This window comes from Syngnathoides biaculeatus, chromosome 19, assembly GCF_019802595.1.
Source record: "Syngnathoides biaculeatus isolate LvHL_M chromosome 19, ASM1980259v1, whole genome shotgun sequence".
Taxonomy (NCBI): domain Eukaryota; kingdom Metazoa; phylum Chordata; class Actinopteri; order Syngnathiformes; family Syngnathidae; genus Syngnathoides; species Syngnathoides biaculeatus.
This window is the reverse complement of record NC_084658.1, coordinates 12,111,657-12,138,107: the sequence shown is the minus strand read 5'-3', so window position 1 is coordinate 12,138,107 and position 26,451 is coordinate 12,111,657. Positions and strand designations below refer to the sequence as shown.

The window sequence follows — 26,451 nt, the reverse complement described above, 5'->3', positions numbered from 1 at the left end:
GAGATTTTGGAGAAAACCTCTTTGAAGATGGGTCGTGGCTGGGTCAATGACCCAAAGCACACAGCCAGGAAAACCCAAGGAGTGGCTCCGTAAGAAAGCATATCAAGGTTCTGGCGTGGCCTAGCCAGTCTCCAGACCCTAAACCCAATAGAAAATCTTTGGAGGGACCTGAAACTCCGTGTTTCTCAGCGACAGCCCAGAAACCTGTCTGATCTCTGTGGATCTGTGTGGAGGAGTGGGCCAAAATCCCCTCCTGCAGTGTGTGCAAACCTGGTGAACAACTACAGGAAACGTTTGACCTCTATAACTGCAAACAAAGGCTACTGCACCAAATATTAACATTGGTTTTCTCAGGTGTTCAAATACTTATTTGCAGCTGTACCACGCAAATAAATCGTTAAAAAAAATCACACATTGTGATTTGTGAATTCTTCTTTTTGGATTATCTCTCTCGCAGCGGACATGCGCCTACGATGGAAATTTCACACCCCTCCATGATTTCCATGTGGGAGAACTTGCAATATAGCAGGGTGTTCAAATACATATTCTCTTCACTGTGTATATGCATATTATTTCAAGGTTGATATTTTTTGCCTACTATATTTGCGGATTGCCGGATGTACTGTAACTTTCTAAAGAAAGACAAGCCCTTGGGGTAATCTCACACATTCCCGCATACGCCTAATTTAAAGTACGTGTTTTGTCGGGAGTGTTTACCAGAACCACAGTTAGCGGTGGCGTTAAATCTGCACCGTATAGAAGCAAGTTTGTTTCACGTCCGCCCGAGCAAAGCGACCGCTTGGGTTTGCAGTCCTCCACGTTTGACTGTGAAAAGATTGCCTCCAGCTGGATCCTCCCAAAATTCATGATCTCAGCATGCAATCATCTCATTATAAACAGCCTCCCGCTCGAACTTAAGCAGGAATATTTCTGATTTGAAAAAGGTGCAACCCAACCCCCCAGCCACCCACCCCAACCACCTCCCCCATCTCCATTTCTGCCGTTCGCTGAAAAGAATCTCGTGAGGACCTGCGAGTTGGGGAGGTGCGCGGGTTCTCCCGCGATCAATGTCACCTTTGAGAGCGGCTGGATGCGAGGTATTCCGAGGGAAGTGATGACCACAAAGGGCTCTTTGAGGAAGGACGGAGCTGACCCAGTTCTTCCCCCCCAGCAGCTCCTCATAAATTTTATCCTTCAACCAAAGGTGGACAAGAAGCTTGTGCTCCAGGGCAGGGAGTCCCTTATATGGTCCTCATTGTGAGAGTCCAGTCACTGTAACATGATTTATAAAATGTAGCTCAGATGATATTTAGTTTCGTTCTTGGCGAGCAAATGATACGTAAACTAGATTCTATGTTATCCAAACAGATCAAGTTCCGACGGATCATTCATCACCGTGGTATGACAAACTTAAATAAACCTCAACCTGCCATATGTTGCCCCACCTTTGCCCCCACCCCAACCCCCAAAACCCTTTTTTCAGTATTCTTCCACCAAGCTTAACATTCCTGGCGTGCAACTTTCATGTGCACACATGCATCTAGATAAACTCTTGACCCCCCCAAGATAAACTGAACTGCAGTCGTCAGAGGATATTTAAACAGTCCATAGGCACCTGACACGTTCGGTGAAGGACTGAAGAAAGGAGTTGGAACGCAAAGTTGATCTTGTGAGAAAAGAAGATGACGGCCATTGGCTGTAATGACTCGTTCGTTCTTGACGGATGGGCGTGTTGCGTCACGAAGGAATTCCGAAGGAACGCCGAATCATCATTCAATCCAAATAATACTCTGAAGAATCCATGAAACTCTCCAAGATTTCTTTTAATTACTTTTTGACAATAAATTAGAAACAAAAAACAAAGGCAAGAGTAGCAAAATTCATTCACACAAGGACTTTTTTTTTTTTTTTTTTCCTAGATTTCGGTTTCAGGAATTGACGATGCACGTCGGTGTTCAAAGAGGCGAGTGACAAACCTTCAAGTAACAGACTCCGTTCAAAGAAAACGCACCGCGGGTTTTGCTGACCTGTTTTTTTTTTTTTTTCAGTCTGCCGTGCAAAATGCAAAAATACTTTTTTTTTTTTTTTTAAATTAAACCACAAACTCACTTCTATCCACTATTTAATTCTGTCTGAAAAGACGGAATGATGATTAGCACCAGTTGACGGAAAAAAAATAGCTAGCATGATACAGCTAAAAGCCAAATTGACAACATTTTGGAAAATCATGATGGGCTCGCTCACTAAATACACCACGGAAGTATCTTGTTTGTAGTAACTGGAGTACGTGTACCCAGCTAGCAAAGATGCCTTTCTGCTTTGTGTACCTAAACGTGAGAATTTACCACCGCTCATTTCCAGTCAACACTCTGTCTGACAGAGATTCGCTTAATGCAACCGCTCATCTTTTCAAAGCAAATCGCTTTGAAAACGTAGAACTACCAAACATCGGGGCACAAAACCAGACAAAACAAAGACGAGAGGCTGAGATGAGTCAAAAGTTTCAATTACAGTGGAATTAGACAAGTTTTTTTCCAGGGGGCGGGGGTTTGTTTTGTTTTTCAGGGGTCGATGAAGGACACCGCGATGTAGCGTGTGCCGTTGGTGGTGGGGAGTCCTTCGTGGAGATGGGTCAGTCGTCCTGGGTGCATGAAGCTCCAGCCTTTCCTGGGCGACTCTATGGAGCAGTTGTAGCGATGGAAACGGCAGCCGCCGCCCTGAGAAGCCAAGTCAGACGGTGATTCGCAAACACGTCGACAGATGAGCAAACGATCCATTTTCCCTTTGATTTGCGTTTTGTCATCTATTTGACATCTGGTCTTACCTGAAAGTCTATGTCTTTGTTGTTAAGGGCGATATTGATAGTGAAGGTGGAGGTGTCATGGTGGGGCCTCAGGTATGCTTGCCTCTCAGGAGTGTATTTGACTACAAAGTTCATGACCGCGTAACCCTGCAGCGGGACGGAGAATACGTCGAGTTAGTTGGCGGTTCTGTCTTCGCGTATCCAAATGTAACACAGCGCACGCGTAAAGGCAAGTTATGTCGGCCTGACGACCTTTTCGGGAGATGCTAGGAGTGTCAGGACCGGCGTCCAAAAAGATTTGAAACCCCAAACTATGAATTTTCCCCGTTCGGTGTGAGTCAGACAACCAACTAGTGCCTCTACAACGAGATCTTAGGAGGGTGTTTGCGTCATCTTTTCAGACACCAGTCCCAGTACTTAGTCTTCTTCGAGTCCGTACCAACCTTTGTGTAGTATCCAGAGAAAACTTTCAGCGTGACGGGCGCGATGAACTCTCGGATGAAGTGAAGCCACTCCTTGTCGAACCCGATTTGCTTCATGTGGATGTCGTCCGTCGGGACCGTCTCGTAGCCGCCGGCGATCCTCTTGTCCTTTTGAACAATAGACAAAGCACTTGAGTGCTAATTGTCGAGCCACCGATCGTGCGGGTCGTTCCTTAATGCCGTTTTTCGTCTCACAACGCGCTGAGTCGGCAAGACGTTCCCACGCTGACAATTCACTCACGAGAACTTCGATACTATACTGAGCCACTCCAGTCAGTTTACTGCTTTTCATTGCAGTTCTTGCGTACGACACCCTTTCTACAGCTCCCAGCGTCGGGATTTTAATCACCAATGTCTTAAGACATTAGAGGTGTAATCAACGCACCGTCATAACCCATTTTATGACCGTATTTATGCCGCGTTGGCAACCGTAAACTAAAGACAGTCCGCTTTCTCTTCACATCTGGTCGAGATACGAGCGTGCCACCCACGCTAAAAACGGAGCTTAAAAGTAACTACCCCCCGTGTCTGTCAGACAAGCAAAGACACAACCTCGTAAAAAAAAAAACAAAAAAAGTTTACAAGTCATCATGAGGGATGCCTCTATTTTTCTCCTCTCACTTCTTCTTGCTGCCTGGTTTTTATTTATTTACACGTGCAGGCACCACTTATTAGCAACGAGGCAAAAAGAATGTTTATTTTTGCTTGAAATGAGAATCGCATGGGTAAAGAGGGGAGGCGGGGGGGCTCCAGAGTCTCGGCACATGCGCCGAGCATTGGCGTCCTCTTGGATTCGTAACATAGACATAATAATGTTATGAAATTAATACCGGTAGTGTTGATCAAATCTGGTTGAGAGCCGAATGTAAATAAAGTTTTTGCGATCCATCAGGAAGGTTTCGGGAAAATGTCCTGATAGTTTTTGTCCCTCTTGAAAATGCAGAACTTTGTTCCAAGTCATGCAATTTTTCATAAGATTTGAAAGCTTTTTTGTTTTGGGGCCAAAGACTCTGGACTGTTTTTGCAACATCTAATTGATCCAACCAAAGATTTATTCGGTTCTTCCTTTAACCCTGTTACAGCCATTCCACCGAATCCAATAAAGAGAACAAACTAGCCGGAGGTCAAATGGTCCAAAAAACTAATGAGTTTGTTTTCTTTTGCAATATTTCCGGCAGACACGCTAACGAAGAAAAGGCTAGTGTGCTAACTTCAGCGCTAACAGGACTGACCTCATGTTTGCCACCGGACCACGAGCCGTGGTTCTCCATCTCCTCCACCAGTTCATCGCAGGCCTTTTCTGTGAAGACCGGGAACCAAAACACATCTGGACAAGGCTGCGGGCCAAACACACACACAGACGTATTTCTCAGTCCCACCTTCACCTTGAGTTGTTCGCGGCGCGATGTGTATTATTCATAAGAAAAACAGATGGCGGAATCCATGTACGGCGCGCGGTCAAGACTGTTCTCGTCAACAACAAAAAAAATACAAACGCACCTCTTCCAAGTAGTTTTCAGTGAAGATTTTCATATAGTTGGGATCAATGTACTTCTCCTTCCAGTCCTGCAGTGAGTAATTCATATTAGAGGCCTTTTTTCGCCGGATGATTTTATGACCTGAATACCAGGCCGCAGTAATCCTCCTCCCCCCGCTACGCATGGCACGTTAGGAGTCACATCTCACAACTCGATTCTTTTCATTACGGCACCGACGCTTCGCAGGTGGTTACTCTTTAGCTCTGAAAATGAAACGTGACGGGCGGCGGCGACTTACCAGGGGGTTTTCGAATATCTGCCACAAGTCACTGTTATAATGAGAAGTGTTATAATTGGCTGCGGAAATGAGCCTTCCAAAGTCGTGGCGGTTTGTTAAGTACATGAAGACTCCCTGCAGCAGACAGGAAAGAGTTAGTTACGCTCGAGGCGCAAAAAACGTACTCTTAAAAACGTCTCGCAGGACGCTCCGGCTATACATTATCCATGCTTTATCGTTAAACATAATTCACGGTTAGCACTCTGATAGCAAATTAAAATTGTCGGGTTTGTCCGACTTAGGTAGAGCAGAAACAGAAGCCATATAAATAATCTAGGATTATTTATGGGTGGTGTAAGAGCTGCTCGGGGGGGGGCGTTCACACGGGCATCGTTGAGGTGGGAGGAGTTGAGGTGTGAAGGGGGTCGGTGAGGTGAAAGGAAGGGCAGGAGGATAGGGACAGATGGGGGTGCAACGCCAGGAGCAATATTCCCCTGTACAAGGGGGCCACGAGGGAGATTTGGACTCAAAATCGGACTAGGCTTTGTTAGGATTAAGAGGAATTTAGTTTTGCTGAAACCCAAACTGCCAAATGTGCAGAACAAAAGAAGCTGCGAGAAAAGGAGCCCAGTCTGATATCGGTCGGTGGGTCGAGATGAAGCAGCCGGTTTTAGGGTCAAGCATCAGGACGGGGGTCTTTTTTTTTTTTTTTTTTTTTTGTTGTTGCTTTTTTTACATTCTTCCTCATACTTGTTTCTTGGGACTGTTTTGTCCAACATCAACTTGACGTTCCTGAAGAACCGATCGAGAATTATCTCCGAAATACTTCAGCATCCACCCAAACATTATGACAAGCCGAAGCTTGGAATGGCTTCTGAGTGCTAACCCGTTGGAAATGGATGTTTCAGATAACAACAAAAATCAAAACAAATGGCAACCTTTGGGGGCCTGAGCATATGGAATGATTCCGGAGAAGGGGACTCTTTTTCTCTGTGACTGGTCTAAAAACGAAGGAGAAGCATCATGTAAATAAGATAAACATGAGTTATTGTTTCAGATGTAGACACAGGGTGGCAGATCAACACAAGGGGAGGCGAGGAAAAATGCGCCTGCGTGGGAAGAGAAGCAAGAGTCCCTCTGAAGCTGATGTTTTGGTAGAGTGGGAGAAATGCATGCGGGAGTTGCAAAAGGCACAGTTGGAATTCGACCCGGAGGGCGTGTTAACAACTTGAAGCAACGATGATAATCAGTACGTGTGTTAAAAAGTCAAAAGGATAACTTGGATCGGGTCATCCCCCAGCCAGTGGTTAGAAACGGAAAAGGGGCCTTCGTGTGACCAGGAAAGACAGAAAAGCCGGACTGACGGGATACGACGACAACACAAAAAGCCGACCGTGACACGGACGCAGTACCCGTCATGCCGTCACAACGCACAAGAGCCATTTGAAACAAATGCGGTACTTGCCGTTGGTCAACGTCCCATCGCGCTGTCGACTTTATAGGGTTACGATTCATTGCGTTTACTTTGTCTCTCAAATGTCTTCGTGACATCGAAAGTCGTTCTTACCAGCTCTCTGGTGTGTTTACACAAAGCCATATCGGGGTCCAGTTTCTCAAGAACAAAGTAGTTCCTTTCCTTCAACTCCGTCCTCAAAACGTCGCCGCGGACCAGGTAGACGTGCGCCATGTAAGGAATGTTCCACACGCCTCTGGAAGCAACGCAACGGAGAGACGTGAGGCTTCTTCTCAAACGCGTTGGATTTGTCATTCTAACCCGCGCGCCACATGTCGAAAGCCGTGCGGCGCGCCGGCGTAACGCTTCGGTGTTGTTTTCGTTTGCATTTCTGAGGTCCAGCTGCCCGTTACCCCCGCATGGATGATCTATTTTAACGTTATAAAGGCGCTGTTTATCCATTTGCCCCCCACCATCTGGGTGCAGTTATAAATGTAATTTTAGAAACATACAAGTGTTTTCAGCCAGTTAAAAAAAAACCAAAAAACCACGACTTGCCGGTTCTCGGTCACGATGGAATTTAGTGATTGTGATTTTTCGATATATTCCTCGTCAAGGGTTACGCCGGATAGACGTTAAAAGTCATCATACTTACACTCGTTTCCTCTGCACGATATCGACGTAATCTTCCGATCGGGCGTAATAACCATCCAGACTCAACGCTCCCCAGAAGTTGGACCACAGCTTGTTGTGGCGAGTCACGAGAGGCCCGATTATTTTCCTGAGGCAGAAAGAGAGAGAGAGAGAGAGAGAGAGTGAGTGAGGTTTTTTTTAGAGGACAGGAAAGGTTGTCAGTGAAATCATACGCAAAAATATTGTATGCAGAATCAAGACAGAGGAAGAGCCTTTCAAAGAGGAAAAGGTTACCAGAGTTTATGGAATTATTGAATGTCAAAAAGATTAATATAAACCCTTATTCCAACCCCAAACCATTAGATCAATCTCTATTCCCCCCCCCCCACCCTATTTTACAAAAAATGAAAGCATATGTCCAGCCCACTGATTTCAACTTCAAACCAAACGCCACACATTTTTATCGCATTTGACAATAAACCGGACTGTTAATACTCGACTGATGCCAGATCCCCCCCCCCCCCCCATTGCCCCTCCCCCCCTCCCAGCAGAGAACTCCCTTCCTTACTTCCCTTGAAATAACCCTGGAAGACTTTTGCTTTGTGCGGAATACAAAACAAAGACCGCAGTGACTCGATCTAGTCTGCCGGCAGCTTTCTTTGCATTTAACGGGCTTCAGTAAGGAGACAGACGTTTGCATTTTTGTTTGATGTTTTTTTTTTTTTGTTGTTTTTTGTTTTTTTGGGCAATGCAAAGTGGTACTGTGGGGTTTTACGCAGTAGACGCTCTCGCCGTTTCCATGCGGTCGGCGAAAACAGGAAAACGGCGCGGATTATTTTTAAAAGTCTCCGTCGCGCTGCTGAAATGCGCCTGCGGTTTTTGCCACTGACAGAATACATTCAACAGTCCAGTGATCTTAACAGCAACACGAGAGTCCCCCCCCCCCAAGTTAGTCCCGCTTGTTACCTGTTCTGCTCAATGAGGAGCTTCAGAGTCTGTGTGTTGGTGAGCATCACGTCTGAGTCAATGCTGAAGTAGAAGTCGCACGCGGCATCCTGGCGGCAAAGATCCCTAAAGATGAAAATAAAACAACCCAAAAACAAGTCATTATTTCAATCCAGGGCTACAAACCGCAAATTTAACAAATCATCACAGAACCACTCTCAAATATATCAGATCCAAAGCATTGGATGTGCCAATTTCAATTACGGACTTGGCCTTTCTAGTCTCTAATGGATAATTTACATTTTTTTTTCATTAGATTCATTAAGGCTTGTTTGCATTGTCAATACATTCCCAACACAAAACCACATTTTATGCTCCAGCACATTTTTCCCCCTCAAAATTTTTGACGCAACAGCCCATGATGAAAACATCTGATTGAATATTTCTTAGCGAGATCTAAAAATGGAGCTTCATAGATTTCCAAAAGCGCAAGCGTGGAACATCATTTACTTCGGTTAAATCTGTACATACATGCCATGTTTCTGGCCTCTCCTTGGCTGAGGTTTTCCTCCGGTCCGACGACCTTCAAGCTGCCGAACACGTTCCTGTGTTCCTCCCAAAACCTCTGCATGTGCTTCTCGTGGTAAACCTCCTGACAATTGGGCAGGCGTTAATAGGTCAGAAGGTCACGCGTGGGGAGGAAAAAAAAAAAAAATGGTGGAAAATCTAAAATCCGCTGGCAGCGTACTCACATTGTTGTGGACGAAAACCTCGAGTTTTTCCTTGGGGTAATCCAATCTCATCAAACGTTGGAAGAACTCGGGGAGGAAAGGCGTCGGGTGCTCGATGAAGACGCCGACCAAAACGTTTGGATGCTCCTGTCGAAATTTGACAGGAAAAAAATAGCGACATTTCAAACATCAGGGATAGCAAACGGAGTGTTGTTTGACATGTCACGTTAGCTTTGTTTGAACTTTGAAATTTCTCGCAGGAGGACACAAGTAAATGTCATGATTTTATTAAATATGTAACTCCCAGCTGAGTACTGCCAAAGAATATATTATACTGTATCAATGCCTCACAGGCAATTAGTTAATTATTTCCGCTACAGATTCCTTAGTCAAGTGATGTCGATGAAAGGTCCGGATTAAGGTTTTCATTTCTGCTTGCAAGAACTTCTATCCCACATCGCCACGTTTCAAGTTTAATTCAGAGATAAGTCGGTACAAAAAAAAAAAAAGAATTAAAGAGGAAACATTTTCCCAGGAGATTCGGCTTCAGCCACGAAAGTTCTCCCTGGACTGCAGCTCGCTGTGACCAGTTCCCAGCGAGGGTCTGGGACAGCGATGAAAAGGGATCCGAGCCGAAGCGTCTAATTTGAAGGGTTGCGATGTCTGGCTTCAAGCACACGGTGGGAGGCTGGAAAAAAAAAAAGCCTTACCCCAGAGCAGACGAGTGTCCGACAGTGTTTTTACACAAAATAAAGCATCGGGATGCGGTTGCCTAGCTTGTTATTGTCTTTGGCGGTAGAACTCAAATTATATATAACATTTCTCAAGAAAAAGTACACAAAAGATTTTCAAGCAAAGCTTCCCGTCTTAACTAGAGCTTGACACCGTGTCCCCAATTCTTCTCCGTGACATGATCCCTAAACATACAAAACCGACGTTATGAAACTAAAAAACCAGGTCAATGGCGCCATTCGCTAATAATAGCGTAGAAATGTTGAGTGTTTGCGTAAAATTAAAGATGGATTCATGACAAGTGCGCACCATTTTCCTCTCGCCATCTTGCGTATCTACGGGAATCAGAATCCACTCAAATCGACGTGCTTGCAGTCCGCACAGACCGTCATCAAAACGAGTCCGGCCAGGAAGTTTTTTGAAAGAAGAAATTTTGTCAGTGCAGACAATGAGGTTATCGTGTCCTTTTACGTCCCATTTCCACAAAAAGATAACCCGTCCCTCTATTGCAGACATTTATTTTTTTTATGCATCTACGATGCTTGTGAATGAGGCCCAACAAGATCTGCTTTAAGAGAACTGAATTGCAGCTGTCTTGAGCATTCGTTCATTTTACTGCGCTCAAAGCCTCGCCGGGCTCTTATAACAAATATTAGACGTCACTGTTGAGCAGTTTTCTTCTCAACCGCTGATACCAGTAGTGGCAAACAATAAAACTGGATCTATTGTGTTCCCAAATTTGACTGTGATGAAGCAGACACCCCCCGCATAACTTGAGATGTTTCCAAGTTCCTGCCATTCCATCCCGGTATACGTCGCCAGTCTTGGCTGAACTCTTCAACATAGTTTCCGCATGACCGCGAGAACTGGAGATTGTGGATCAAACCTATACTGAGACGCTCACAAAAAGGAAGGCTGGTCAGCGGCGACACCCCCTTGAAATGAGGCCCTATGGAAACCGCAGAAGCCATATCCTGCGCCACAGCGGTGCCGGGTTTTCTCTTCCCCCGAGAAGTACCCCTTGCACATAATCTCTTTTAAAAGGATCCAAAAGATCCAGTCGGCACCTAACCTATTATTTTCTTATCTTTTGAAATAGAACAGCGAGGGCTTGACTCCGAGCGTCTAGACAGTCACGGATGGACGGCAGGCGGCGTTTCAACCTTTCCTACATTCCCAAGGAGGTGTGCTAAAGATAAACTTTCCACAAAACCAACGTAACGCCGACTCCGGCGACGGAAAACGGGACCTACTTTCAACTGAGACATATCCACGACATCGTCGTCGCAGTGGCTGCAGCCGTGCTCGTAGTTCCACGTGTTGGGAACGTAGTTGCCCAAGTAGTTCAAGTACATCTGCACAGGGGGAGAGAATTTAGATCTGGTTACGGACGATGAATGTCATTGTAAACAACAATTCAAGCATTTTTTTTTCCTGAGTCAGCGGATTTATTTTAACACGGCTGTGCCTTGCTCGGAATGTCATACCCTAAAATTACACAAGAAACACTCAGTAGGGACAATTTATGAGATAGACGCTCAGTTGCAGCAAATTGTAACTTTTGGGTAATGAACTTGGAGGAGCTCAGCTACGACTCCCTCGCCGTCGACCATTTTGACTTTATCCAGCAGATGTTGAAGCGTTTGGGAAGAATGACTCAAGAGTTTGGGTTTTGAACGGGAAGTCAAGAGAAACTGACAGAGAGCGATCCAGAAATGATTTCAGTGACCAAAGAAAACTGACAGAACCTCGTTTGGATCAGAGCTTTTCCCCCCCGATGAATAATTGTCAGTGTGACTCATAAATAGGATGGAACAGTGTATATAAAGTACTGTACTTCCTTTTGTACACGGGAAAATCATTAGTACTCTTTGAGGTTGAGCGTCAAGAGAACTTGTCAGATTCCCCTGTTAATAGGTCAGACCCGACACAAACAGCGCCATCTTTGATGGCGTCATAAATCCGACGAGTCGTTTGAAGCATGACCTGAGGTGAAATGGTGCGTTTGAGAGAAATCGTTTGTTACTCACTTTGGTATTCCCGTTGCCGTGGACAACCACCGGCAGAGAGTCGTACGCTGTGTTTCTAACCCTCACCCGGTTGGTTCCGAATTTGAGAAGCACTTCGTCTGCCAAAAAGCGGGGGAACACTCCATTTCAGACCAGGTTATGGAAATGGACAGAACGCATGTCCCCCCCAAAAAACTGCAATAGTTTATTTACTTGAACGAGCCAAACCTCATACTTGTCTTTACAATACACACTATTTCAGAAGATGGAGAAAGAAAGACTATTTGGAATTTCGCTCTTGAAAAACAGCACACATTAGGAGGAAAACGGAAGAAAAGAAGTCTGTGGGATTTCTCACCAATTGCGCCATTCAGGTTCTGGAAAATCTGGCACTTGTGGTCCAGCGTCATGTTGAGAGAGTCCTAACAGACGTGGGGAGTCTTATTCAGCTGGGAAAGAAATCATTATTTCCAGATCATTGTGGGTGTTTTTAAACGGCGCTCACTCTTTGTAGTGGATCCACAAATATTTTCGTGTAGAAGAGCTGGTCGTCGTCATTGTCGTGAAGGTTCCACTGCGAAACGATTCGCTTTACGTATGGCGCATATCCCATGATCCCTGCAGGACATAAACGGGGCGGAACACATTTCCAGCGTAAACGCAGATTCTGCGAGAGAAATTACACGGATATAGTAGATAACCGGCGGGAGTTGATTATGTCGGCTAGGACCAAAAACGTAGAATTGCGACCAACGTCGCCGAGCGCAGGAAATCTGAACGTACTTCAGCGTATGATTTGAACGTCTGACGGGACATTGTGTGCTATTAAAACACTTCTAAATGTATGTTCTCACGGTGTCCGCCACTCCCGCTTTCTTCCCGTCTGCTCATATAAAATCAAGGACACTGACCGCAAGGACTGATTGCAGGCTTTCGACACTATGATTTAGGAAAAACCCTCAGGAACTGAAAAGGCATAGACGTGCTAGTTAATTGCCAGAAGTGAAGATGAGGCTCAAGTCAAATTATGATGTTATTTTTGTGTCTGATCCAAGCTATGGCTGGAGAAGTATTATCTTTTGGGACACAGCCGATTGTCAGAAGAGATGGTATTTTTTGGTCATAGTACAGTTAAGCCCCTGGAAAAAAAACAATTTAAAGCGTTTAGTTTGTTCTTTAGTGACATTGCCGTTGGTCTAGTCAAACAAACATTGGTGCACACTGGCAGAAACTGTGTACCTTAATAATGATCCGACAAAATTGACTGTACTTTGTAGCGAAGTCACCAGGCTGAGACTTCGCTTTCAAATGGTCAGTTTAGTGGACGGCCACGAGAATGCCGGCGAGCCCGGCAATTTCACGCGCATGTGGGAAGCCAGGACAAAGCCGCATGTCATGTCGGTGAAAGCGAAAGCTCAAAGGAGTCTGGGATCAGAGGGGAAGGCGGGAAGGCCTCCGGGTACGGGAGGTCGTGCCACGTCGGTGACCGCTGCAAAAGCAGTAATTAGGCCTCCGTGACTCTTGGAGCACACTATCGTCGATATTTTTTTTTTAGGGTGTTTTTCTGTTTTGAGCTACCCAGATCTTTGGGGGTAAAATATATGAACTGTTTTGCGATATATATATAGTTGTTTCGACTCATCTGTCATATGTATGGACTCATCAACTCCCACCGCCCCTCAAAAAAAAAAAAAACAATAACAGTCCAAATATACATTCATTTTCAAACAAGTTATTATACACGTTTTGTGGTTTCATGTTTCTAAAATGAACACAAAGTCCTGGAGCCATTCTACTATTTGAAGATTGAACTTGCCTCAAGTCGGCCCAGTTCCGCGATAAGCAGTCTACAGGCTATGAACGGTAGATTACGCTTAATCAGGGTTTAATTGTCGGGGAACGGTTGGGTGTTGAAATGATTGCGAGGCAAACACTTCCTTTGCATCAGCCTCTCTGGTCACCCTAATCTCGACTCAAAACGAGTCACAGGAATTCAAACAATAAAGCAAATTCCTCTCGTGTTTGGAATGTTTTGGAACCGACCTCCCGAGTTGAGGTACCGCTTGCCGCTGCGGATCGAGGGATATTTGTCGGCCAGTCGCTTATCTGGCCAGATCAGCCCTTCTGCGGCGAAAAGGACCTTGTGGTTGGCCTGTTGGAACTTCCTGAGAATCTCCTCTGGTCCTCCGGCGAAGATAAGATCGTAGCTGGAATGGGGAGAGGGGAAGATGAAACAAAACAGTCAGTCCGTCAACCGCTTCACTTGCTGCAGGTAGACCCAAATCTCTTCTAAAACAAGAGGACAATCTTCACATTGGCGAGCTTTTCCCGCAACGACCTTGACAATTCTGTGACAGTCGGGAGAAATCGCGGCAAACTGTTTACACGGGAAATCCTCGGAACTCCGACTAGTAATTAATTCAACAAAGTCCCAAGTCGGTTTCTAAAAGGAATCCCGACCTTTAATCCTTCGAGATGAGATTTCTACTTTTAGTGACGCTGTAACGACATCTGCCCAACACGTGTTTGTACAAATACAGTACCTGTCCATCATAAATCATCTTTTTTTTTTTTTCATTCATTGCGCAATGGACCCCCCAGGTGATGATTAAACAACCAGTGTGAAGCTTTGTTGGCATCTCCCGTTAGCAACGGAATGCGTATTCTGTCGTGTCTCATCACTAGTTTGCAATTCTTGACTTTTTTTGTGCTTGCGCTTTCTTGCTAACTGGCCGGTGAGAATGCTGAGGACGTGCAATACTCTCCGTTTGACGCAAGATAAACAAACGAGAAAATTAAAGCTAGCCAAAAAGGACGACAGCCAAAACAAACAGCCGCCCTAATTAAAACTGGATTCCTTTTTTCTTTTTTTGTTCCTCCCTGATTGGAAAAGTGCTTCACTCAAATGAAAAATGGAAGATAATTTAACCTCGGCGGTAAAATGGCAAGGGGGTTGCTATCTGCTAATCCTGCACCTTTATCTTTTTTAACCGTTAATTAATTGCAACACCTCCCGGATGAGCAGAATTTTCTCCATTGTGTGCCGCGGCAGATAACCAGAAACAAAAAAAAAACGACACGAATATCTCCAACTTGCTGACATTTCATATTTTACCGTTAAATACAATTTCAGGGAAATAGATTCTGCCGACTGCTGGGTAAAGTATTAACCATTACAGAAATATGAAACATGTTTTTTGGTCATTACCATTTCTGTTGAATTGGGGCGATTATGGCAATTGGGCGAGTTTTTCAGACCACTACCGATTGGCTCTCTGGGATTACACATTTCCTATATTTACATTTTGAACAGTCCGCAGTTTTTTTTTAACGCGGCAATCATATTCTAACAACCTGTTCCGAAAGTGAGCCAATTTTTTGTCACTGAAATTATCGACAAGACGCGTCGCCTCCGTGTTCGCTTTCTGCTTCGCCTCCAAAAGCCGTCATTACCGCTCTGAAAATTTCTGTCGGTTTTGCAAAGTCGTAAATCATCTCGCGGACGGGCTTTACTTCATAATAACACCTTTTGTTTGAATAAGTGGAGGGGGGGATTTATGAAAATCTGCAGAAACGCCTCTCTCAGAGAGAGCTTTGAAAGTAATTATTAGTCTGTCTCGTTATCCCGCCAGACGTGGCTTCGTTGGGTCTCGAGAAAAGATTGAAGGTGTTCTGGTGCGGGTGTGACGACCTTAAAATGTCACATACCTGTCCACGAAGAGGACCACAAGGTCGTCCTGGTCAGCAAGACCCTCCATGGCCTCTTTCAGTAGTCTGACTTTTTGCCCGCCGCCGATTGAGCGGCCGACGTCGCCGCCCTTCCATTCTTCCCCCATTCCCAACACCTGTGACGGAAAAACATCGTCAAGTCCGACCGGACTCCGGGATCATCTGAAATAGCCGCATATTTGTTTAACTTTCATTTAAAGGAGACATTTAGGCTTTTGAGTACATTTTTCGAGTAAGACTATGTGATGTTAGCACCAATCAACGAGTTAAATAAACTAGCCATGACTTGCCTTTACCGTGTCTAATGCGCATGATTGTGGAATCTGTCGCTTGCAAGGTGTTGTTTACTCAAGCGAAGGAAAAAGACCATCTCTCACCTTCACAGTGTAGTTGAAATACTTTGCAGATTGCATAAAGCGGCGGAAGCCGTCGGTTTCTTCTGTGGCCACGGTTAGCACGAGCAAGTTTTCTGAAAAACAAAAAACAGTCAGCTAGATACTTTTTAAACTCATAACTTTAGCGCACTTTTTCTCCATATTCTTCAGACTGGCGTTCCCTGATGTTTTGCGTTCTCGAATCAAGGGTAAGATTTGTGTTTCTGCGGGGCACAACCTAAAAACGGATGACACAAAAGTGTTCAAAACCTGGTCGAATCTCAAATAATTAACATTGGAGTGTTTCTTTTTTTTTTTTTTATTTGATACCAAATAATAAGAGATGCCTTTCCACATGGCTTACTGGTCATATTTTAGTTTCCCAAAGTCCCACAAACCACCGCTGACAGTCCTAATGGCTCCTGGTGCTAAATTCCGAGGTTGAGGAAGGGTGAAACCAAACATAAATTAGCGACACTGACCTCGCAGAGAGAGTCCGACTACACCCACTTTGTTGCCGTTGCTTATTTTTTTTCGGGAGAAACCAGCTGATGAAGTCACCTCGGAGGTTGCAATGTGCAAATTGTAAACAAGTACCACAAAGGCTATTCGGTATTGCTGTAATAATACATAAGCCAAAACCTCTAAAGTATGCTAAACATAGCGTTGAGTTATTAGACTGGATAAAAACCACCATCCAATCTTTGCGCCACTACTGAAAATGACAGTCTCATTCCATTTCCTGCTATTCTCTCGTCAAAGATCTGTTACTGACTGGGAATGAATCCCGGTTTTGCAGAGCCTCCAGTTACACGTAATAAACGGGGGAAGATGAATTTGAGACAATATGAGTATTATATTCAACACGGTCCTTTTGAATCGCAGGCCAGTCGGTGATGGGTTTAAATTTTAAGAACGACGTAGCGTAAACAGTGTAGGATGGAAATTTTTTTTCTCGCATGCATCTGGGAAACACATTCTCTGTGCTGTCATGATGTTCTGGACCATAATGGATATTAATGGCTCCGAGGATCTTTCATTCTTTGTATTTGCCTACAGGGGATCTGGAATTTTTCCCCCTCCTTGGGGGGTGAATGTAACGGCAATGTTTTGGATTTAAGTTACAGGAAATGCACTTTCAAAGTCAGTCAGTCAATAGAGACGATGTTGATGGTTGGTTAGTCCCCGGTGGATCGGTGTTTGCTTGGCCACCTCCTAGTCACAGACTGTCTATGTTCGCAGTTCCGAATAAATGAACACTAGGTGTTTTCTGTAAAAACAACGGCCCGCTGTGGCGGGGCAGCGAGAGTGAGCTGCTGAGTAAGTTTGACGCCGAGGCGGGTAATTGCCGAGCTCCGGAAGGCTCGCAGAGTGGGAAGTGACACAGATGGAAGACAGTAAGCGGGAGTCCTCGAGCGCCGCACGTTGTCGGCAGACCCCGCCGCCGTCCCCCCCGCGCTTGTTGTGTTAAGATGACCCGAGCAGAAAATACTTCGGCGCGTTCCCAGATGATGTTCGGATCAAGATGTTTTGGAAAACTCCGGAACATGGTCTGCTCATGTAATTACAGCCAGATAAGTCAACTGAACCGAATAAAGGGACTTCGTTGCCAGAGTCTCTGGTTTGCAGCGGTCAGCGCGCTTCAGTAGCCGCATGCTGAAAATGAACTGGCCTGTCCGATCATGTGGATCAAGAAGATGTAGACTGATGGGTTTTTTTTCATCAGTTTTTCCTCCAAAAAGTTCAGTTGGCTTGGATTCAACTTTCGACTGGAAAAAAAATCAAGCTCTCCTCTGTGTAAAACACGAAGGTGACCGTGCATGGCAACCTTGTTTTTCACGTCTTGCTTCTAAAAGCAGATGGAAAGGACACATTTCTTTTTCGTCAAGACTGAGACGACAATTTTTGGAGAGTTTCTGGTGGGAGAAAATCTGTGGCCTCGTGTGAATTATGACCGGAAAACCTGTGCCGATATATAGTACAATTTTACAAATTGTAGAATATGGCCGCAGGACGGATGGAAAACATTTCAAGGAAAGGAATGACCTGGATCTTTTTGACAAATGCGTTTTGCGTCAAGAGTAAACACGAAGCTTCCACACAAGGTGTGGAATGTACCACCCGCTGCTCTAGTCCATGGTAGGCAAGGCACTGGACTTCGAGCCCCCCACCTGCACCTGGGACCCCCAACCCCCCGTCCGCCTCGCACCGTATCCCGTCTGCCGAAAGCAAACCTTCACACTTTTCGTTGCGCTAAAGTTTGTGACTCACGGGCTGCCGCCGAACCCGCGGGAGTCGGGGGGAAATACGTAAGCGTGGGAACGTCTCCTGGACCTGGACACGAGAATAACTGAATTTCCTCTTTGACGAGACACCCGAGCTAAAATTCCCCCCGTGTCTGCAAATTTAAAGTCCAATTATGATAGATTAAAGTAGCTCTTGGAATACATTTTTGACCTTGAAGTGCTGCTGTTTTGGTTAGCAACTCCCACGAAAAACGAGAAAATGACTTTTCGTTTTGTGTGTGTGTATTTATCGTCTTTGTCGCAACATACAGTATGTCCACACTCCAAACGTGTGGATTAAATCCAGATGGGGTGAATATTGCGTGAGCACTGACATAATTTATAACTTTTGATGACCTCATCTAAACTGGCTGAGAGAAGCTGAAGTGAATTGTGGGAAAAAAAACAAAACATGCAACAATAAATAAAAATCACAGCCATGTCATCATGTTTTCATTAATGTTTAAAGTGATCGTTCTCAAATGCTATTCGGTCTTTCTGACAAATATGATAGTCAAAACTCTTAAGCCGTACTGCTACTCGAGTACTCCATGTGTTAGTAATTATCTTGGCTTCACAGACAATGGCAGGATTACAGAGTCAAAATGCCGACTCCCTTGACATTGATTTGGTTGTCCTCGTCCGCAAAAAAATATTTAGTTCATTTTCAAATTAAAAAGTCATTGTCATTATTGGAATGGCAGCAAGGCAATACCACAAAAGCCGTGTCGCTGAATTATAGGAAAATGTTTTTCATTTAAAAAAATAAAATAAAAAATCAGGCGATGATCAGTACCACTGAAGCTGAATCGCTCGTACTTGCACAATAGTTAAGAATGTTTACATTTTACTGAAAAAAAAAAAACAACAAAACACCTACACAGTTCACGAGGGTGTTATGCTGACGGCAGTTCGAATCTGGACAAAATTATTTCTATTCGCATGATTTCCCATGGGGGGAAAAAAATGACAGTTTTGTAGATTCTTGTATTGTAGTTAGGTTATGAGTCAAATATATTTAAAAAAAAATCAATATCAGAAGGGATTTTGTTGTATTCTTGTCATTGACTAGAGCATATATTAATTTTTTCTCATATTGTGCGAAGAAGTAGCAAATCGGATAGTGGACACATTGCCAAATTGGAATGTTGTCAAAGTCTGTTAAAATGGAGGCTTTGCACACTTTCAGAAAAAAAAAAAAAAAAATAAAATAAAAAATCAGGCGATGATCAGTACCACTGAAGCTGAATCGCTCGTACTTGCACAATAGTTAAGAATGTTTACATTTTACTGAAAAAAAAAAAACAACAAAACACCTACACAGTTCACGAGGGTGTTATGATGACGGCAGTTCGAATCTGGACAAAATTATTTCTATTCGCATGATTTCCCATGGGGGGAAAAAAATGACAGTTTTGTAGATTCTTGTATTGTAGTTAGGTTATGAGTCAAATATATTTTAAAAAAAAATCAATATCAGAAGGGATTTTGTTGTATTCTTGTCATTGACTAGAGCATATATTAATTTTTTCTCATATTGTGCGAAGAAGTAGCAAATCGGATAGTGGACACATTGCCAAATTGGAATGTTGTCAAAGTCTGTTAAAATGGAGGCTTTGCACACTTTCAGTAAAAAAAAAAAAAAATTAAAAAATTGAAAAAAAAAAAATATATATATATATATCCAAGACAATTTAGTACATATTTGTCTAAAAAAAGGAAGTTACTGGACAATTTTGGTGCGGTTGTTCTGAGATATGATTCCAGGCGATCTCTCGCGAAAGCGGTTTGGTGGCATGTTAGAATGGATCTTGACACAATGCAGAGTGTGATTAAACATCTTGGACGTGGGCGGAGATTCCGGTTCTTCCCTAAAATGACATTGCAATTACAGTACTGTAGACGAATCTGCACCGTTTAGGGAAAGCTGAGGGCTTGGGGGAATTTTACAATGAAGTTCTTTTTGACACAGGAAGTAGGAAGACGTTGAGTCTTTTTTTAATAAAATTAATATATAACAATACCCATGTATAATTGTCAATTTATCCCCAATTTCAGAAATGTGTCAAAATGTGTCATACCTAACTGGAAAATAAAAAAAAATTATATTTTTTTAACAAGAAGTAAGACCTCCTCACCAGTAGTTGGCGCTATAGTGTGGACATTTGACACCGTCTTTGTTCATAATCGTCTGTCATCGTCTTCAGTGAAATTGGTATCGGTACTCGCTAATTTTAGGATTTTTTTTTTTTTCCAGATGGAAAATATTCAGTATGACAATTAGAAATGTTTAATCTGTTTAACATTTCCCTGTCACTAATCCTCATCAGCATTTTTCCACATCCTGCACAATCACTCACATTTTCAGTTTTCTGCCATACTGTAGCTAAATTTAAAATAATTTAATCCTCAGTATATTTTTAAAAAATGTGTTCTAACGCACAGGGTATGTTGAATCTTGCACATATGCTCAGAAGTGATGTCCGCAAGGTCAGTTAGAATCAGTCAAAGGCTTCTTTCACGCAGTCAAACAGTGCGTAGGGAACTCGAGGAGGCCGGGGAGGGGGTCGGCGTTCGCCCAACGTTAGCGTGACTTTCCAAAACGAGCCGAGCCAACAGGTGGCCCGAGCCTGCAGAATCGACCCCGTTGTGCTCCAAGTCATAGACGAGCTGCGTGCGGGCGAATGCTAGCCGAGGTGCCGTTGAGCAGACAGCCGAGCGTGGGTGCGGGTTGGCCTCGCTTTTGATAATCGAACCCCTCGAGGGTTCGTTCACTGAGCTTTCGTGGGAGGGTTTGGGTTGATTTGGCGTCACGTGACGCACCTCAAAGCAGTGGTAAGCAACCTACGGCTGGGGGGCCAGAGGTGGCCGTGAAAGCCGTTCATCAAGGCCCACTGTGAAATTCTAAAAAAAATAAAAATACAGTTTTGCCTTAATTTACGAGTTTATTTCGACCTGTGGCTATCTTTTATTGTGATTGAGGCTCTGGAATTGTGGTAATTGCTCCAAATTCCGGTTTTACTCTCCCTTTAGTTCGTAATCACGAAAAGCCAGATTCAAGTTTTTTGTCCGAAAGGTTATCCACAATAATTCACCAATTATGTCCCACCCACCCAAAAATCTGATTTGAAAACAGACAAGCCTGAAAAAAATCGTAAATCTTGAACCTGTTCAATATTGATGGCAAATTTTAATGTCTGTGGACCAAGCAACCGACTCCGTGATCTTGACGTGAAACAAAATGGCAGCCAATCAGGACAAGTTCTGAATCTCGTGCTGTGTTGGGCGCCGTATACTTTTTTTTCTGATGGGTTTCTCGTCATGTGCGGTCGCCCTCTCGCATTTAAAATGCCGGCAAAGATTTTAAAAGTCTAAACCCGGAGTCTGGGGGCAGCTCCCAGAAGCAGTTTTTAAAGGTGTCGTGAAAACTACCAAATCCGCAATTTGATTTTTTTTTTTATGATGACAGCTTTGAGGAAAAACACACTAACAAGACAGAGCGGCCCTTTTTTGTGGCCAGTTGTGCTCCTTGCGCGTTAATGAGATAATGGTTTTCAAAGGGATTGTTAAAAGTTGCTGTGGCGGCAGAGCAGGCGCCTGTTGCTACTTGTGTCGGTAGCTCACTCAACTTTTTCATCTTGAAATGCAGTTCCTCCACAGGACACATAAATATGGCTCATGTATTAGCATAATGTTGACATAGACTGTTCACAGTCATTCTATGGCTACTTGACAGTTGATACACTGTTATGACGTTGTTATAACAACGTTATAACATTGTATTACAACAAACAATTTGCTGGTAGCCTGCTGCAGGCACAATAAAAGTAATAAAAGTTAACTTTCACACTTGCTCACACAAATGATTTTTGGATCTCAAATTCATTTCTCCTTCTTGTGCAATTATTGTAAAGCGTGCCCAGCACTTTTGGAGCGTTAACAGTGTTTTCTTGACACGTTACAGAAGCAGACTGCGCGTCGAGCAAGCAAGTCTGCGATGTGTTTGGACCCGGTCCGCAGACCCCCGCGCAGGCATGCGACCGGCATTCCCCCCCCCCCCTTCCCCCACCCATGGCATTGCTCAAAGGCACACAAAGAATGAAGAAAGGGTGGCCGTGCAGCTTTTCTTACCAGGAGGAATGGACGCGGGACCCCGAGGTTTGTCAGTGGACACGACCGCGTTTGCACACGTCATCCAGAAACAAAACACAGTGCAAAACCTGAGGTACTCCATCGCTGTTAAAGTGCGCGGTTCCGGTTGAGGGGGGACTCGAGTGGACTTTTCTTTGCCTCCGAGGCCGGCGAGAGGTGGTCCGAATCAATTTTTTTTTTTTCCTTGACTGCGCGCCCTCGCGGCAAGACGTCTAATAACCGAGGCAGGGGTGGGGTTGGGGGTATTGGGAGAAAGTTAGCTCCGAGTTTGTTTTTGTTTCTTTTTGGGGGTGCACGTCCAGCTGTAAAATGCTGCTGCGGCGTCGCGCGGTCTGGGTGGAGCCAGAGCGCGCGTTCGGAGGCTCGGGTGAGGAGGTAGGGAAGATCGGCAGCGGTGCTCGACACGCGGACGTCCGGCGTGAAAGTGTGGCCAAGCGCGGGTGTATTTGAGGGCCCCTTACGGACCCTCCCCTCCTTCCTCTCTCCAGACTAATTACACCCTCCCCCCCCAGCTCGACACCACTCCCTCTTCCACTACACTGTCCACATTCAGTGGCCCGCGACATGAGGAGATACTGTATGAACCATAAAAATCAGTTTAAATGGACTTGCATATTCATAAATATCAAACCCCCAAAAAAAAAAAAAAAGTTACTTGTAAAAGGCAGGTGGCATACTGTAGAGTTTGGGGGTCTGGGGGAGCCAAGAATTGTGTGTGAGGGGAATCATTAGGAAATTACCCGGGAGTTACACGATCGGGTTTATGGGGTAGGGGTCGGGGGGTTCCATCTTTTCATACAAATATTTACCGTAATGTGGCGAATGCGTTCCGATAGACTATGGGTTGTTTTCGCTGACGTCACATTTTTTTGCTGAATTACCCATACGCCACCGCGCGCCGCCATTTAACCTCTCTAGCTAACGCCTACCAGCGTGGAAGTCTACGGAATGCCGTCAGTTACCGTTAGTGTTTCACGGGCATATCAGGACTCAAGTACACAAGAGAGGACTTGCTAACCATCAGAGATCTTCTGACTTTTTATCGACAACTCTCGCCAATTCGCTGAAGCTTTTTCCAGAGTTGCTAGTCGGCACGCTCTTGAAATCCTCGCGATCCGGTACCCGAGTCCGACTGCGTAAGCTTCTTTTACACATCTTTCAAATTTAGCGGTCCTCCCTGTCCACCATGGTTCTCGAAGTATTCTTGACATTTCTGTCTTTTCCGCTTGCCGAACCTTCAATTTTCGCATTCTGCACATCCCAGTAGGTTCCTGCTTCTAAATTTCTTGTGTTGAGTCCCTCTCAAACCTCCTCCTCTGTTTAGCGTTAGCTTTACTAGCTAAATATAGATGGCTTCTTTTACACCTCTTTCAAATCTAGCGGTCCTCCCTCTCCGCGAGGGTTCTTGAATTATTCTTGACATTTCAGTCTATTCCGCTTGCCAAACCTTCAAATTTCGCACTCCACACATCCTGGAAAAACATAGATAGCTTCTTTTATACACCTCTTTCAAATCTAGCGGTCCTCCCTATCCGCGATGGTTGTTGAAGTATTCTTGACTATCCCGCTGGCTAACCCTTCAAATTTCGCACTCCTGCACATCCCTGAAGGTTTCTGCTTCTAAATTTCTAGTGTTGAGTCCCTCTCAAACCTCCTCCTCTGTTTAGCGTTAGCTTCACTAGCGGGAGACGTCGTATAACGATTGCCCGACGCTGCTATCACGCTACCAGGTCTCAACCTCCATCGTGCTGATGTGTCGCCGAGCTAAGCTAACAAACTTAATCGGTACTCTTTTCAGAAGGCCAACATTACAGCTAAGATCGTTTTTTGTTAGTCACTTGAAAGATTTGAGAATTTTGTGAAATACTGGATGTGTTTATTCTTTTGTCTTTCTGACATTGCCATCAGATTTTAAACAAATACCATATTTTCCGCACTATAACCCATTAATTTTCTCAAAAGCCGACGGTGCGCCTTATAATCGGGTGCGCCTAATATATGGATCAATATTGACCCTTTAGCACAGCTCCATCTAATGGATGCATAACGTAACTGCAGCCTCTACTGTAGCGTTTATTCTTTGCGCCTTATAATGCGGTGTGCCTTATATATGAAAAAATGTTTTGAAATATGCCATTCAATGAAGGTGTGCCTTATAATGCGATGCGCCTTATAGTGGAAAAAATATGGTAATAAACATTTCCCTTTGCTTGTACTTAAGCAAATTTTACTTTTGGGGGAAAAAATTGAAGAAATGGAGTTTGCTCTGTATTCGAATTAAAAAAAAAAAATATTCCACCGCCTTGTGTTTTCCGTGTTAGCATACAAGTAAGTGCGCATATATATATATATATACATATATATATTTTTTTTTTTTTAAATATTTTTATAGTTAGGTTGTTGTAGCTAACGAAAACTTCTGCAGTGTGTGCTGAGGTCTGTAACATCCGTGCACCATTCCCCGTTGATATAAAAGCATATTCCACCGCGTTTTGTTTTCTCTCCTCCTTTGTGATTTTTTGTCACATAGGGTAAAGAAAACAAGTGCACACGACCGCGCCTTTGTGACGCAGTCCTGAGTCCCATGATGTGTGTAATGGCCGCCGTTCGAGGCAGCACAGCGGGTGACGTCACGTGAAAGCAACCCATAATCAGGTTATATTGCCGAAATTGAAACAGAATTCTGTCAATATGGCAGGAAAAAAAAAAACCCACACAACTGAGTAGTGTAGTAGTGTTTGTATTATGTATCGCCGTATTAGTTTTAGTCAGATTTGAAGCAATGACGGGGTAATATTCCCCTGTCGGCCTTCGTCAGTGGAAAAAATGTGTCACCGCAATTACGCTACCAGCAACTTCACCGTTAGGCGAGCAGTAACGAGGCAAAGTGTGCGGTAGGTAAAAAGGGGCCCAATTGGGCCATGCATCGGTCTCACTCCTCGTTACGACCGGCAGAATCTCCCGTCTGGCAATTCGTTCCCAAATTGTTCTGCTCGATGACATCACAAGGCTGCGGTCCGAACGCGGCGCCACTTAACATTTGAACAAGTGGGATTGTTTATTCGATATACATTGAAATCGTCCAGGGCGACATAACTTATTTGCCGTAATTCAACGCGCGAGCTACACAAACGCAAGTGCCGGGATGGATGTTCGGAAACGATTGTGTCATGACATGACACGGTTACCGCCCGTTGCTGCTCGTCTTGAGTAGAAACACATTCGGAACACGTCCGGTAATCCGACCGATCGCGAACCGAGCTGACGCGAAGCAGGCTTGATTGTAAACCCTTTAATACAGTAGTTTTTTTTTTTTTTTTAAATAAAATAATGTACTAGCAATTGAGTGTTAATCAGAAAATACTGTCAATGTTTTTGTCAGGCTGAATCTCTTCTGGATCTTGGCCGAGTGTTAAAGAGAAATGCGCTGCCTTGCCTCATGGTTGGATCCCGTCTTGGGGGAAAAAAGAAAAAAAAAAAAAAGATCTGAACATTTGGGAAAAGCTGGACTTGATTATGGTTTGAGAAAGTATCCAAGAGTTCTTGGTGCTGGTCCAACCAGAGCCCTCTGTTTGTGAGCTAGGACAGATCCCGTCAAGCTTTCTGTCTTTGACACTGAAGTTCGAGGTCTGCAAACTAACAACTCCTCAAAAAATGAATTATAAAAGGAATCAAATGATACAAAATATGGAAGCGGGAAAGCCGATCTGGTAATTGAGGTCATGTGAAACCCAGATGTTCGAGCAACACCTGCATTTAATCCTTCGCGGTCTGTCGACCCGAGAACACAGGTGGCGAGTTGTCAAAAGCACATTGGTGCGTCACCGAGGCCCAAACATCCAGACTTTCCCGCCTGCGTGTTAGCTAAAGCTCCGCGCGGCGCGGCGTCTTCCTGACGACGCGGAACGTCCTTTTACGGGCCCGGTTTGTATTTAATCAACTGGAAGGAGAAGCGGATGCGCATCCTCCGTCAGGATGGATGAGGAAAACCTCCTTGGGGGAAAAGAAACGCAGAACAAGAAAAGTGACAAACCAGGTGGAATCGAGCGCTTCCTTAAAATGTGGACTACGTTGGACTTGATTTGAATAATAATTCCTGTGAATGAGATATCGATATGCGATATCAGAGCCACGGAACCGTCTGCCTGGCGACACTTTTGGGTATGACGTTCCTCTTCTTCGGTGGTATAGCTGGCTGCTTTTGGAACTGGGCTGGCAAGTCGCAAAACCCGGACACTCGGTCCGAAAACCCGCAATTGCACCATGATTGTAAAATAATAGCGTCTTTTTTTTTTATTTTATTTTTAGACGTTTCATTACAGCACAAGTGCGGTTACTTCCAGGGAGAACAGTGGAACCGTTTGCGTC

The 26,451-nt window shown here is 44.4% G+C and overlaps 1 protein-coding gene and 1 long non-coding RNA gene across 5 annotated transcripts in view; one reads left to right on the top strand and one right to left on the bottom strand.

Moving 5' to 3' along the window:
- LOC133492911 (uncharacterized) overlaps positions 1 to 22,012 on the top strand; it is a 49,250-nt gene extending 27,238 nt beyond the window's left edge. For 2 of the 4 annotated variants that reach the window (XR_009792794.1, XR_009792792.1), the window contains one exon: positions 21,896 to 22,012. This is a non-coding gene — a long non-coding RNA (uncharacterized LOC133492911). Of the gene's footprint in view, positions 1 to 2,565; positions 2,657 to 21,895 lie in introns of those variants that run through there. The other 2 variants (XR_009792793.1, XR_009792791.1) reach the window with 2 other exon arrangements.
- plod2 (procollagen-lysine, 2-oxoglutarate 5-dioxygenase 2) lies at positions 1,877 to 22,746 on the bottom strand. The gene is made up of 20 exons (XM_061805745.1): positions 22,063 to 22,746; positions 15,650 to 15,741; positions 15,252 to 15,388; positions 13,587 to 13,750; positions 12,049 to 12,161; positions 11,902 to 11,965; positions 11,565 to 11,662; positions 10,788 to 10,889; positions 8,824 to 8,949; positions 8,599 to 8,723; positions 8,093 to 8,197; positions 7,149 to 7,274; positions 6,608 to 6,749; positions 5,979 to 6,041; positions 5,062 to 5,175; positions 4,786 to 4,851; positions 4,518 to 4,622; positions 3,247 to 3,393; positions 2,825 to 2,950; positions 1,877 to 2,717 (listed from the first exon to the last, which is right to left on the bottom strand). The coding sequence occupies exons 1-20, from the start codon at positions 22,163 to 22,165 to the stop codon at positions 2,562 to 2,564; spliced, it is 2,274 nt and encodes a 757-aa protein (XP_061661729.1). The 5' UTR covers positions 22,166 to 22,746; the 3' UTR covers positions 1,877 to 2,561.
- Between the last annotated feature and the right edge of the window lie 3,705 nt (positions 22,747 to 26,451).